Source organism: Asparagus officinalis, chromosome 7 (assembly GCF_001876935.1).
Source record: "Asparagus officinalis chromosome 7, Aspof.V1, whole genome shotgun sequence".
Classification (NCBI taxonomy): Eukaryota; Viridiplantae; Streptophyta; class Magnoliopsida; order Asparagales; family Asparagaceae; genus Asparagus; species Asparagus officinalis.
The window spans coordinates 33116701-33129468 of record NC_033800.1 but is presented as its reverse complement, the minus strand read 5'-3'; the positions used below and the strand labels follow the sequence as shown (position 1 = coordinate 33129468).

General features: G+C 35.4%; 2 protein-coding genes across 3 annotated transcripts in view; one reads left to right on the top strand and one right to left on the bottom strand.

Annotated features, from left to right (window-relative positions):
- Window positions 1-8644, top strand: part of LOC109848355 (suppressor of mec-8 and unc-52 protein homolog 1) — a 23009-nt gene extending 14365 nt beyond the window's left edge. The window contains 4 exon segments of the mRNA XM_020417805.1: window positions 28-173; window positions 1152-1252; window positions 1417-1468; window positions 8334-8644. Coding sequence (XP_020273394.1) covers window positions 28-173; window positions 1152-1252; window positions 1417-1468; window positions 8334-8432 — 398 coding nt within the window. The 3' untranslated portion in view covers window positions 8433-8644.
- LOC109848354 (protein RADIALIS-like 4) lies at window positions 2880-10655 on the bottom strand. 2 transcript variants are annotated; one of them, XM_020417804.1, is made up of 2 exons: window positions 10186-10655; window positions 2880-3774 (listed from the first exon to the last, which is right to left on the bottom strand). In XM_020417804.1, exons 1-2 carry the CDS (start codon window positions 10440-10442, stop codon window positions 3759-3761), a joined length of 273 nt encoding a protein of 90 aa, XP_020273393.1. In that variant the 5' UTR covers window positions 10443-10655; the 3' UTR covers window positions 2880-3758. The 2 variants fall into 2 exon arrangements, with proteins under 2 accessions (XP_020273393.1, XP_020273392.1); XM_020417803.1 differs by lacking the exon at window positions 2880-3774 and adding an exon at window positions 9030-9125.

Below are 12768 nucleotides of genomic sequence, written 5' to 3'. Positions count from 1 at the left end.
GGATAAATCCTGAATAGATCATCACAGATTAGCCTAATGAAAGCAATTTGTGCATGTTCTTCCAGGGAGGTGACGCATCTGTCAACTCTGTTCATCTCTTCCCCAAAAATACTGAACAAATTCTAGTATGCAACAAAACATCATCAATTTACCTCATGACACTTCAAGGGCAGGTAATTATGTTCGTCTGATATTGTCAATCTCTTCTTGTATTCTTCCTTATTTTTACGCAACACACTGTGTTAACTTTAAAAACATCATTGAGTACTTTTATAGTTATACTTTATAGCTTAATCATAATGAGCTGCAAAATCTTACTCTAATAAAATTCATGTGACCTGCGTTTTAGAATAGTGGTTCAACAATGCAGTTTTCTTACCGCTGTTACTGTCATAGTCACTGATGATGCGAAGAAATGTGGTGGCTTCTTGATTCCTTTTTAATGAAATTTTGGAAGCATTTTTTAGTCTTATACAATTAATTGCTTATAGAAAGAGATCCACCAGAAAGTTTGACAGGATTTTAGTTGCTTGTGTTTTTATTTTTGGTAAATAGCTGTTGTCTAATTCTTAGACAATTAATTGCTTGCTGATGGACTTCACTAACGATCATTCCTATGAATTACTTGCTAGGACTGCGTCGATTTAGGTTATAACTTTGCATGATACCCATGTATGTATCATTTCTCGTTCGTAAAAGAACAGTAAGGTTTTACCAGCACGCTGTCCAGAATCTGATGTCTGTATGAGAATATGAATGTAGCATGTTCATTTTCACCCTGGAGTCCTGGCCGCCTGAATATTGGGTTTTCTTTGCCATATTGTTCATAGTTTAAGCTCTCTTGGGACTTGTCTATTAGGAGCTTAACATAAATGTCACAAATGTACTGGAGGGAATTGTAAACTTCTGATGTATCTTCTAATGGCCATCTTAAATGTTAAAGACGATATGATGCAGGACGATCTGTTGCCCATCATGTTGTCTTAGTTTTTTCATCTTCAATAATTTGGTTATTCTGTTATTCAACATTTTAAGCAATTACTTTTGTGCATGTATTATTCCTAATGAGTGATGTTGTTTTTATTTTTTTAAATTTTATTTTACTTTTTTTTTTGAGATTAAGAATCTTTTACTTACAAAGAATGCTTCAGGTGGTGAAGAGTTTTTCCTCTGGTAAACGAGAAGGTGGTGACTTTGTGGCAGCCTGTGTTTCACCAAAAGGAGAATGGATTTATTGTGTTGGTGAAGATATGTATGAAGATATCTTAATATTTCTATACAGTATTTTTGCTGCAGAGTTATATGTCAAGTCATTTATCATTTAATCTTTTTTAGTGGATAGTAAAACCATTAAGGTTGCAGTCTTGGCATTTTGTTTTTGCTACCAATTTAATTGTTCTTGATTCTTATGTACAGGTACCTGTATTGTTTTGGCTACCAATCTGGTAAACTTGATCATCTAATGAAGGTAAGTGTGGATGGATTACATTTCTGTATATTTTATTGATGATTGGATGAATAATTGCGTACTTGCAAAGCACTTCTATTTTGCAAGTTAGTTGTTCCCCATAATCTGAGACTTCTCTGGAAACTTCATACTTATATTCTATCATGGCATATCGTCTATGAGATGGGTTAGTTTTAATGTGTTTGGAGACATTTAGTGACAAGAAATGGTTTAGCAGTAGGTTATACTATTGACATGATTGTGGGAGGGTGGGTCACTTGTCTATGCTTCATCAGCTACCCAGAAAAAAATATAAGAAAATAGATTTTCTCCTACTTAAACCGCCGAACGAACTCTTTTCATGTTCTTTTGTCTGAATGTTTTCTATATTTCTGGCTTCTGGATAAGTTCTTGATCTTGGTTAGGTTTTCTAGAAGTTAGTCAAAAGCAGTGACAGTGTCGTTCTCCCTTATCAACCGCTAACTTATCTATTAAGATCTTGACTCTACATTTGCAACAGTTGTTTTTTTCTATTGAGCAAATAGTAGTTCTCCTGGATAATCGGTATCAGTTTTTGCCTTTTGTAATCAATAAAATGGAAATATTAGGGTGTGTGGCAACTCCAAGGTTGCTGATAGCGGATCGCAGCGCGTCGCGGCGAGGTACCGCTAAGACTATATCGGGCTATTGCGGCGAAATCGCGGCAAATAGCGCACAGTCAAATAGCGGTCAAATTTAAATATATTTAAATATCCTAAATAATAAGAAAATTCGTAAAAAAATCTAAAAATTCAATTAGTTGTAAATTTCTTGTATTATCAATAAATAACAATTAATAAGCTTGTTGTATGAATGAAACTATGAAGAAATTCAAGAAATATAGCATCATAATATGTGTGATAGCGGGTTTAGCCGCTTTTAACAACAAAAATCCGCTTTTAACCATGAAAATCTGCTTTTAACCGCGAAAACCCGCTTTTAACCCGCTAAAATCCGCTTTTACGTGCTATTCGAATGAATAGCGGATTTTCCCGCTTAAGCCAGCCGCGAAACCCCTACGCGTAGCGCTGAAGGGCCGCGACCGCTATTCACGCCGCTATAGCCCCGCTATTGGCCGCTATTTACAACACCGACTCCATCAAACATGTTTTAGTTGGTATACTCTTGGTCCAAAACCTTGTTTTAGTTTGGCAAAAATTGGCCTGAAGTTGACCTAGTTTTTTCTAGTTTAAATTGTAGTCCTTAAACTAGTTCTTTTGTGGACCAGCTCTTATACAGACCAACTCCAGCTTGATAATAAAAAGTCCAGTCCAGCCTTGTTCCATTTCAAAGTTGCCAACACACCTTTACATTCTTAACCAACCTTAATTTATTTTAAGCCTTCTAATTACATGTGGCATGTAGAATAAGTTCACAGGGGATTGAATTGTAAAGGCGGAGAATTTTGAGACATTGGAAGAAGATGAAGAAAAGACAGAAGTTTTAGATTCACCTCCACAAATGAGAAGACAGCGAGTTATATCCTCAATCAAATACTTTATTGCTCAAACTCAATCAATTCATTTATTTCAATCATGACATGGAGCTACTTCTTAAACCACACAATTTAATTTCGTTAATAACACCAACTGTAAGGATAAACTTAGTTATAATCCAACTACAAAGGCCTTTGAATATTAAAGAGATGACAATGAAATTAAAAAATAATATCCAACAAACGAATCTAATTCTAACCATTTATACTCGACAAAATCTAAATCTAGTAACTAACGAAACTAAAACATTGATATGCTAAAGAAACAATGCTCTGCAATCTTCTTATCTACAAATTTTATCATATTAAAATGAGGCAAGGAAATTGATTTGTATCTGTTCTTGTTTTCTATCACACCCTATGACCCACATTCAGAGAGTTATACAACAGGATGGCGAAACATACGCTGAGTCCTAACTGTATATGTCCATCTATTTTATAAATACCAGCTTTACACACATTTCCCCACATCACTTTAGACATAATATGTAGCATCAAGTGATAAATAATCAAATATACAGATATGCCTCTAAATAGTCTTAATAAATAAACTGGCCCAAACGATATAACCTCTCAAAGGTTCAATAAAGATAGATCTCCATAACCAACTAATAACAATAAACTCAAACCCTCAGATCATGGGGATAATCTACTACATAGTCTGATTAAAAGATAAAACAGCTAAATGAAAATGTCCATGATCTACTGACCAAATCCAAAGCAACCTCCTATTGCTCTTGAACCTGATCTTAGTGGAGCACTTGCTCCTGGGCTAGGTTAACATGTCTGAAAGCTGGAAACAACACTAGATCGTAAGACAAATTCCAAGGTTCTATAAAGTTTCAAGGGAAGGAACAAGCATGCAACATGTATACTTGTAAAAGCACTCTAGATCAGTAAACAATTATAGTAGATTTGCAAAACTCTTTAAATGTTGTAAAGATAGTTATGAAATCATGAAATGAAATGTGAATCAGTAAATCATCAATGAACAACAACATAAACATCCTGCTGCGGTGCAATATAACCAAATGTCAACTTATTATGTGTCCTTAATGTGATCTTATTTCGATTACAACGTTAGGAGAGTCGTCTGGGAAGGGACACTGAGCGGTCTCTCTGCCTTTGGCAATTTGATGCGTCATAGATTGGTTCCCCTTATTATGTCCCCACCTTGCTGATGAAATCTACATTTGATATTCGGCCTTTGACCTGCCATTTTCCATTTTATTAAGCAGAGATTGTGTACAAAATGTTATTCACTAGGTCCGTTATCTTAAGCGCATTAAGAGTGCTCACAATCAGTACTGTGAACCAACTGCATTCATGATAGCCGCTATAACATTCCCATACCTGAGAGACCGTGGATAATGACTATGAGACGAAAGCTCATGTTTGGTATTCAACCATTAAACGTACAACTATACTCATCTCATAGTTGGGGTGAATCACGCCTGGCTCATCACATCGATGTCTATAAAGTATATCTTACATCCTCATTCCATCTCTTTTGGTTTCGATTACAATTTCCATATCACTCATCATTTCAATTCATCAATCATTTCACTTCTATGTCAAATGGCATGATTGATGTCTCAGTCCCTATACTCATCGCCATTTCCAGTCGTTCTAGCCCCTGACATGTAACTAGTCTATGTTCTCTACATAGACGTTCGCAATTATATCCAATCATGTTGGTGTGTTCCTAACATGTCACTATTCATTTTCAGGGTGCAACACACACTTGTACATGTATATCTCATTGTGAAAACCAAAACAGTAAAAAATACAATCCATAGTCGGTATAAGGGTCAGTGGGACAGACCCCATCTGCCTGCTGGTATATCGCTGGTCGGACCATCGAGGTCTTGCAGTCAGTATATCGGTTGGTCCGACCCTTGGTACCTCTTGGCGATACACCAGTCGGTCGGATCAGCTGGTAGGCCTCTGCCACTCGTCGTTGCTCTATCATTTGTCCATTTTCGCTGGTTGTTATACATGCATTTTTCTCATTCCAAACACAATAAAACTTGTTTTATGCATGAAAACTGATCAGAAATGAAACCCTAATTTTGATGTGGTAAAAATCTTAATTTTAGTAGTATAATAAAGTTTTAACAATCAACAAGTATCAGATCTATCAAAATGCTATCCTTAATCACGAAAATAAATAGAGATCTATAGAAAAACATCAAATCTCACACATAATATGATTCTGAACTAAAACTTTGAAAAAGATATTGAAGGAATAGATAAAGAACTAATTGCAACCTGAGAACCTTGTCTGATCTAATGGAAACTCCTAAAATTCGATGCTAAAATTTCGTCCTAAGGGCCCATTTGCTTTGATAGAAGTACTGAAAATAGGAAATGGATCAAGGAAGTAACTTCTAAATTTATGAAGTAGGAAGTAGTGGTAGTAATATTTTTTATTTGTGTTGCATATTTTTTTTGAAATAGTGGAAAAATCGTTCATTTTTGTGTTTGGATAACAATGAAAATTTATTAGGAACTCATAAAGGAAAATTTATTTATTTCCTAATTGATGCATATTTCACCTACTTTCGAGTTTCGAGCCTTGAAGGTCGAAAAAATATTTAGAAAGTATGGATGATATGTAGTCGCTACATCTACTTCCTTTACTTCAGCTACTTCATAATTACTTCCATGCAAACAAACATGCCCTATGCTCTAGCCTTCTTCCAAAGCCTAGTTTTAAAAAAGTTCGTAGGAAGTCCTAATTCCACTAAAAAGAACGGTTTAAATAGGTCGGGGAACATGTACAATTATCTGTTGAGCTCAGTAAACAGGTTAACTTTTGTTGTCTCAGAAAATTCCCAAAAAATTCATGTCTACTTGGAAAGTTTGACGAACGACTTCTCTTCTACGGCTACTCTAATTCTAACGTTCGCTTCTAAAAGTTCATCAAAGTTCAAATAAATTCCGATAAATATCTAGAAAATGGAAAAAGCATACATTTGGTATTTCTATTGTATTTATACGAGTATAATGTACTAAGCTAGGGGCCTCACACTTTCTTTATGGACTATTAGTCTATCTTTGCTAAAATCAAGGGTAAAATACATTTATCCTGTCCAAAATTTAGCTTGATAGTACATTATCGCTCCAAGTCCCCCTGAATTTTAGGTGTTTCAGAAAACCCCTTAATTTTTACAATTTTTTTACTAACCCCTCTTAATGTGTTTGATAAAATGACCAAAATACGCTTTTCAAGTTAACACTAAAATGACCAAAATACGCTTTTCAAGTTAACACCTAATTATTGAACTAATTACTCTAATTAAATTTAACTCTAACTTAATTTTAAATATTAAATAAGAGAGGGAGGGAGAGAGAGAGGGGAAGAGGGATTTAAATAAAAGAGATTTCTTTCCATCAGGAGTATTTGTCATTTGGACAAACGTGATTTTTGCGTGTGTAGATGTAACAGTATTAGTTGGGGGGTTATCTGACAAAATTCAAGGAGCTTTATGTTACATTTTTTAATGTTTAGACGGCTTATCTCAAAATTGGCCAAACTTAAAGGAGATTTTTTTGAAATTTATCCTTTATTTTCAACACCCCCCCACCCCATCAAAGGAAAAAGAAAAAGGTTTGCTAGCGTAGCATTTTCATGTCATCTAAAATCTTTTGCATGATTATTTTGTTGCCAAGATTTACCCTTGTTTCATTTCTAATATTATATGACATAGAACATGAAAGGGTATGAACCACTAAAAATTCGATAATATAATTTAAATGGAAATAAACTATCGAAGTTATTTTAATCTAAATTTAAAATATGATTATAGTTTAACTGTATGACTATGCTTAGTTGAAATCTATCCCTAATTCTGTCATTTTTTTTCTTAAAATAAAAACATGAGTAGTCTATAGTTAGCCTTTTTGTAATTAATTAATCACAGTAGTATTTTTTTTTCAAATTTAAATATTAAAATGTCTTGGTTTAAAATTTTGGATTTAAAAATTCATCTTTAAAATTCAGATCTGATTTTTATCTTTTTTAGATTTAGGTTAGGGGTATGGATAGGAACAAAAGCTAAAGTTATGATTGATAAATTAGCATACTATACATCTTATGATTCTAAACAATAGGGCTATCCGTATGGGTGAATAATGCTTTCATCTTTATTGTTAGCACCATTAGTTGTCATCTAACCTTGACAGGCAAAGTGTTAAAAAGTAAAGGATACAGGGGATATGTGCTCTCAAACTAAACATGGGAAGGATAATATAATATTTCATCCTAAAATCAATTCATATTTCCATTGGTCGAGTGCTTCCAACTTCTCATCGCCTACTTTTTTGTTGACTAATTAATCCATGATTTTAATTCTTAAAGTATGCCTAAGAGAATGTTTCAGATGTCTGGATATTCTTGCTCCTTGCAGACTGTTCAGATTCAGGATTGGTCCCAACTAAAAATTGAAACACCTGTGGTATTGATTTGGCTTCATATTATGTTTTGAGTTTTGGATGGTATTTAGCCAATATTTTTAGGTTTGGACATAATGAATCGATCGTTGTTTATGGCTTTGCCTTTTTCTGCCAAGCTTGTACTTCCAAGTGGCATTTGATCTGGCATTTGATCTGCACATAGTCAGAATGTCGCTACTCATTATAAAACAGACATGTTATACGTGCTTGCTAGTTTGTGCTGCTCTTCTTACTTCTTAGGCTTACATCTGAAACTTTTCTAACAAGAAACTCATTGAATACACTATAAACAACAGCATGAATTGGAATATACTAAAAGTTTTCATCTAGTTCTACCTGAAATTGAGTTTTTGATTAGGCACGAGTAGAAAAATAACTTCGATTGTAAGAGATTTTTCTGATTACCCGCAAATTAGGGGAGCCAGTCAGGACCAGTCCTGACAGGGCCTTTGATGGTGAAGGAGTTGAAAGAATTTTTATACACAGTACTATGGACAGCTGATTATAGAAACTTTCAAATCTCCATTGAGTTTTATTCCCAATTCTTATTCTGTTTTGCTGGTAAATGGTTTAGGCTTAAGTAACAATAGTGATTACTTAAGAGGACAGAAGAGAGAACAGGTTAAGTACCTTTAGCAATCTGAAGCTTAAGAAATTAATTAAAAAAAAATGAAATTCTTGTTGGTTATGCTTTGGTCAATATCGTTCAGTTATCAATTCTCTCATCCTCTTGTTAACTTTGCTAAAAAGGTTATCTTCTAAATGCTTGTAAGATCATTTTTAACCAAAAATTTTGGACATGCTTTGCAGCTTACAGAAAGATAAAATGTGTGTGGCGACTTTCGCTTTCTTCAAATTCTTATCCTTATGTTTGTCATCCTCATCTTTGTACAGGTCCATGACAAAGATGTGATTGGTGTAACTCATCACCCTCATAGGAATTTGCTCGTCACCTATGCTGAGGACTGCACGATGAAAACATGGAAACCTTGATAGCAGAATTCATAAGTCATTCAAGGGGGAAAAAAAAAACTGTGTCTTTGTCTTACAGTTAGTTTTATTTTTCTGTATTCCTTTTGGCTTATGGGGCCGTTTCTAATTTGTAACATCTTCTTAGAGTGTAATTCGTCACACCTCAATGCAATTTAGTGAGGGTGTTTTTATCGATTTGTCTTTTCCTTAATTTCCCAGTTTGTTTCCGCTTATCCGATATCTTAGGGTGTTTGTTTTGGAGATGGAGCAGCAAATGCATTTGCAACACCATTGTTGTTACAACTTGTGTCGGAACGCTCTTCAAATTGAACTCTGATGCAACGCCCTCATCTATTGCTTATCCCCTGGTTTTTTATTGGCATGATCTTGTTTAGTCCCAAGTTCAGTAATTTTTTTTCAAAGTTATCCGAAATAATCTATCCGCGCGTGTGAACTCTCCAAATTACCGTCAAACTCATCTGATTCCTGTCTTTTCAATATTGTTTGCTATCGGACTTCCAAACAGAAGTGTGTCCCTCTACTAATTAACGATGCAGTAGGCAACCCCCATGAGTTAATTTAATTAATCAGCTGAATACAATCATTCTTGATCCATAATCATATGATCTTATAAGTTGGACGAGCGCCGGTTGTGCCACTTAATGAAGCAATTGTCGTCGGAGGCAATTTTCTATGCTCAGTTCTGTTAATAGCCTGCGTTGAAAACCAATCAATTACCACTAAATCAGTTTGTTGATAACGAGACATTTGACGCACGTAGTCGACGTTAAAAATTGGGTATGTAGACTTTGTGAAATAGTAGTTGTGAGATACTAAATCACCGGTGTGCATCTCTTTGTATTTTTTTTACCTACACTAGATTCAGAACAAAAGTTAGGAGCTTGTGTGATCTGCTCATTTATTGTAGGTTTCTGTGATGACTTCTCAGTTTATGTGAGCTGATCATATGCGCTTTGATTTCTTGGTGTTTATTGTAGGTTTCTGTGATGACTTCTCAGTTTATGTGAGCTGATCATATGCGCTTTGATTTCTTGGTGTTGGAGGAGCTTCAAACATGTTATTGTCCAGTTTATGTGAGCTGATCATATGCGCTTTGATTTCTTGGTGTTGGAGGAGCTTCAAACATGTTATTGTCGGGGGATGCATGGAGGCTGGAGCAGTGTAGCTCGTTATTTATTTATTTATTATATATAACTAATTTAGTGAAATGTAAGTAGTAAGTTTTGATAGAAGTATGCCTAGCCTAGGTATACTTGTATAAAACTTGTTGAGCATTGGAAGTCTTCTTACCTTCGACCAAAAAAAAAAAAGAAAAAAAAGAAAGAAAGTTAGAGCTTGTGATTTCTGGAACTATTGATATTGGGAAGAGTAGTTTGTTAAAGGTGAATAACTTATTAAACTAGAGGACAGCAACATAAGGGCCAATAAGAAAAATTGAACAAGGAAAAGAGCACCCTTATGAGTGTGTAATATACTAATATGGGCATAGTGCAAAAATATAAAGGAAAATGAACAAGGAAAAAGAGTAACAGAACCTGCAGCTACTTCTATAAGTGTAGCCAGCTTGATATTATTTCTTGCAAACTGAACGTATGCAAGATATTAGAAACATGGAGATAACTAAAGACAAATGGTGCTTTGATGACAAAGAAGATCAATTCATTATTTGTCAAAAATTCAATCAAACAAGGGCATATCTGCGGCAATTAGTGGGGGAAAACGGAAACAATATTTAACATAACATGAAACTTACTTCTGCTCATCACCGGTCAAAGTAATATCTTGGGTGCAGTCCTGAGCCTCTCCGAATTCTTGATCAAACATACCAGATTCAATGATATTAAGATCCCTCAACAAAGCTTCATAATGCTTCTTAACTTCCTCCTCACTCCTTTTCCCTCCAATTACCGAAATAATCTCCTTCCATCGATCGGGGTTATCTTCATCAATCACAGCTAAAGCCATCTCAAATAGCTTGTTCTCTTCCCAACTCCATCCGCAGAAATCCATAGTTCAGTATGCGTCTACTTGAAGAAAGCGTCGAAAATAGAGTTTTGGTGATAAAAGTGATGCTATAAAGCCTTTTCTCTAGGAATCTCGCATCCTTTTCTCTTCTTTTTTGACGCTGAAGGAATCTGTGAGAGAAATTGAGCAGGTATCATCTCCAAGCCAGAAGTCTTATCCCTTGGAAAAGAGAGCAATGGACGACACTATGTATGGAAGGAAGACCTTTAATGAGAAGAATGAGTTAATAATATGCAAGGATATACTTAATATACTATACAAAATGATAATAAGCTTAGATACCAATATTAAGAAGATTCCTTTTGATTCATAAAGCATCTTGAATAATGCCGAAGTACTTTTTTTAAGGTCACAACTTATGCCAAAAATAGTAAAATGTTAGAAGTTACCATCACATCAACAACTACATGAGGAAGGCTTGTATATGAGATTGGTAATATTCATACTATACATAGAAAATACAATAAAAAGATAGCCAATCAATTAGGTGTGGTATAAGCATGACAATTTTCAAATAACAAGAAAAAGACACCAAATGTGTCCCTAACTAATCAAAATTTTCATCTGAACTATGAAAAGACCATCAGATAGATGTGTGTAAGCACTTTATCATAGAAATAGGAAATAATTAAAAAAAAAAAAAAATTACCAGCGAAGAAGATATTTCAATACTAAACATAGAACTACTTGGGAAGACAAATGGTTAGGCACTTAGGCCATAAGTCCCTAGCCAATCTCTTTCCTGCTGCATATAAGCTGACTTTCTCTTGCAACGTCTCTGTGTCTTCTCAAGGTATGTTGAGAGGAAATATTTGGTCTTGGAAACTAGGAGTGTCCAACCGGCCCGGCCCGGCCCGGAAAATCGGGTACGGACTGGGCAAAAAGGCAACCTGAACCCAAGCCTGGTTGGACCAGCCCGGGTTCGGGCCTAGGCCCGATCGGGCCGGGCATCGGGCCAGCCCGATTTATTTTCATTTTTTTGCTTAAAAATTAGTTTTTTTGTAAAAAACTAAATTTCACGAGTAATTAAAAGTAAAATATACAAAATTTTGTTAAAAAGTCAATCATATTATTAATCACTTTTAATTGTACAATTTACAAATACAAATATCATAGAAATTAAAATGATAAAAAATAAATTCTTTATTATTAATCACTAACGATTATATATTTTTTAGAATTTATCGCATCACAATAGATGAATATATCTCAACTAGGTTGGTACATGCTCATCTATATCTTTATCTGTTGATGTACTAGTAATCACACAGTCAATATGTATCCGTGTTTGGATGAGGTTGTTGAGGATTGATGAGGGGCCACTTTTTTCTCTGACTTTATGTCTGGTTCTTTGAGTGAGATTAATGAATCTGCACAAGTAGAAATTCGTGAGAGGACGGGGTTTGGTTCCCCCGTTATACCTCAGACGATCAAGTTAGCTGATGAACTTGAGTGTGGTAAAAATAAGAACTATCAGAGTTCTTGGATGTGCAGAAATGATTTGCTCAAAAGATCAGATTTTTGTATCAAGATCCCGATCCCTTTTAAAGATCGAATAGTACCTGTATATATACTAAGGGTATAAGGGTAGACTGGTCACTTCGACCGAGAACTGAGAGGCAGTGGTGAAGTATGGACTGGCAGTTGCGTCAGCACTTGCTTTACAGGTATCAATTAGTGATTGGGGGAAATATCACTTCAGTATTAAACGAGAAGTGAGTGGTGGTATGGCAGTACCCACGTGGCTTGATGAGTCATGAAGACTATCGGGGCTAGAGGCATGATGCACCTACCGTGCATTAAACGCGATGCTGACACGTTGTCAGTGAGAGAGGCTCAAGGCAGAAGTTGCCCATTAGCTTCGCCGAGAAGTAACGCCTTTCAAGTTGTTCTCGCGAGGCGTCCAGCAAATGGTCGAGTGGGCTCGTGGCGAGTCGTCTTTGACAAAGGGGGTAACAAGTACTGCCTTTTGACTTGACATGAAAGGATGTCCACTCGACAAGTTGGATGAGTTGTCGTCCCTACTAGTCTCTGGCCGCCAAGTTGATTGGGACATAGCATGCACTAGTACACTTGTCCGTTGCTTGGTACTGAGTTGCACTCTGGCGGATGAGAACACCATAATGCTATCATTTATAACTTTTTCCAAAATAAATTATCAAAAATTTATAGCTAAAAAATAAAAATTACAAATTAATGAGTAGTTTGACTAATTTCTACTCTTTATCTCTATCTCTTATTATTAACTCATCAAGTCTATCTTCAATACTAGTCATCTGATCAATGCCTTGAGTTCTCTTCTCGGACCTCC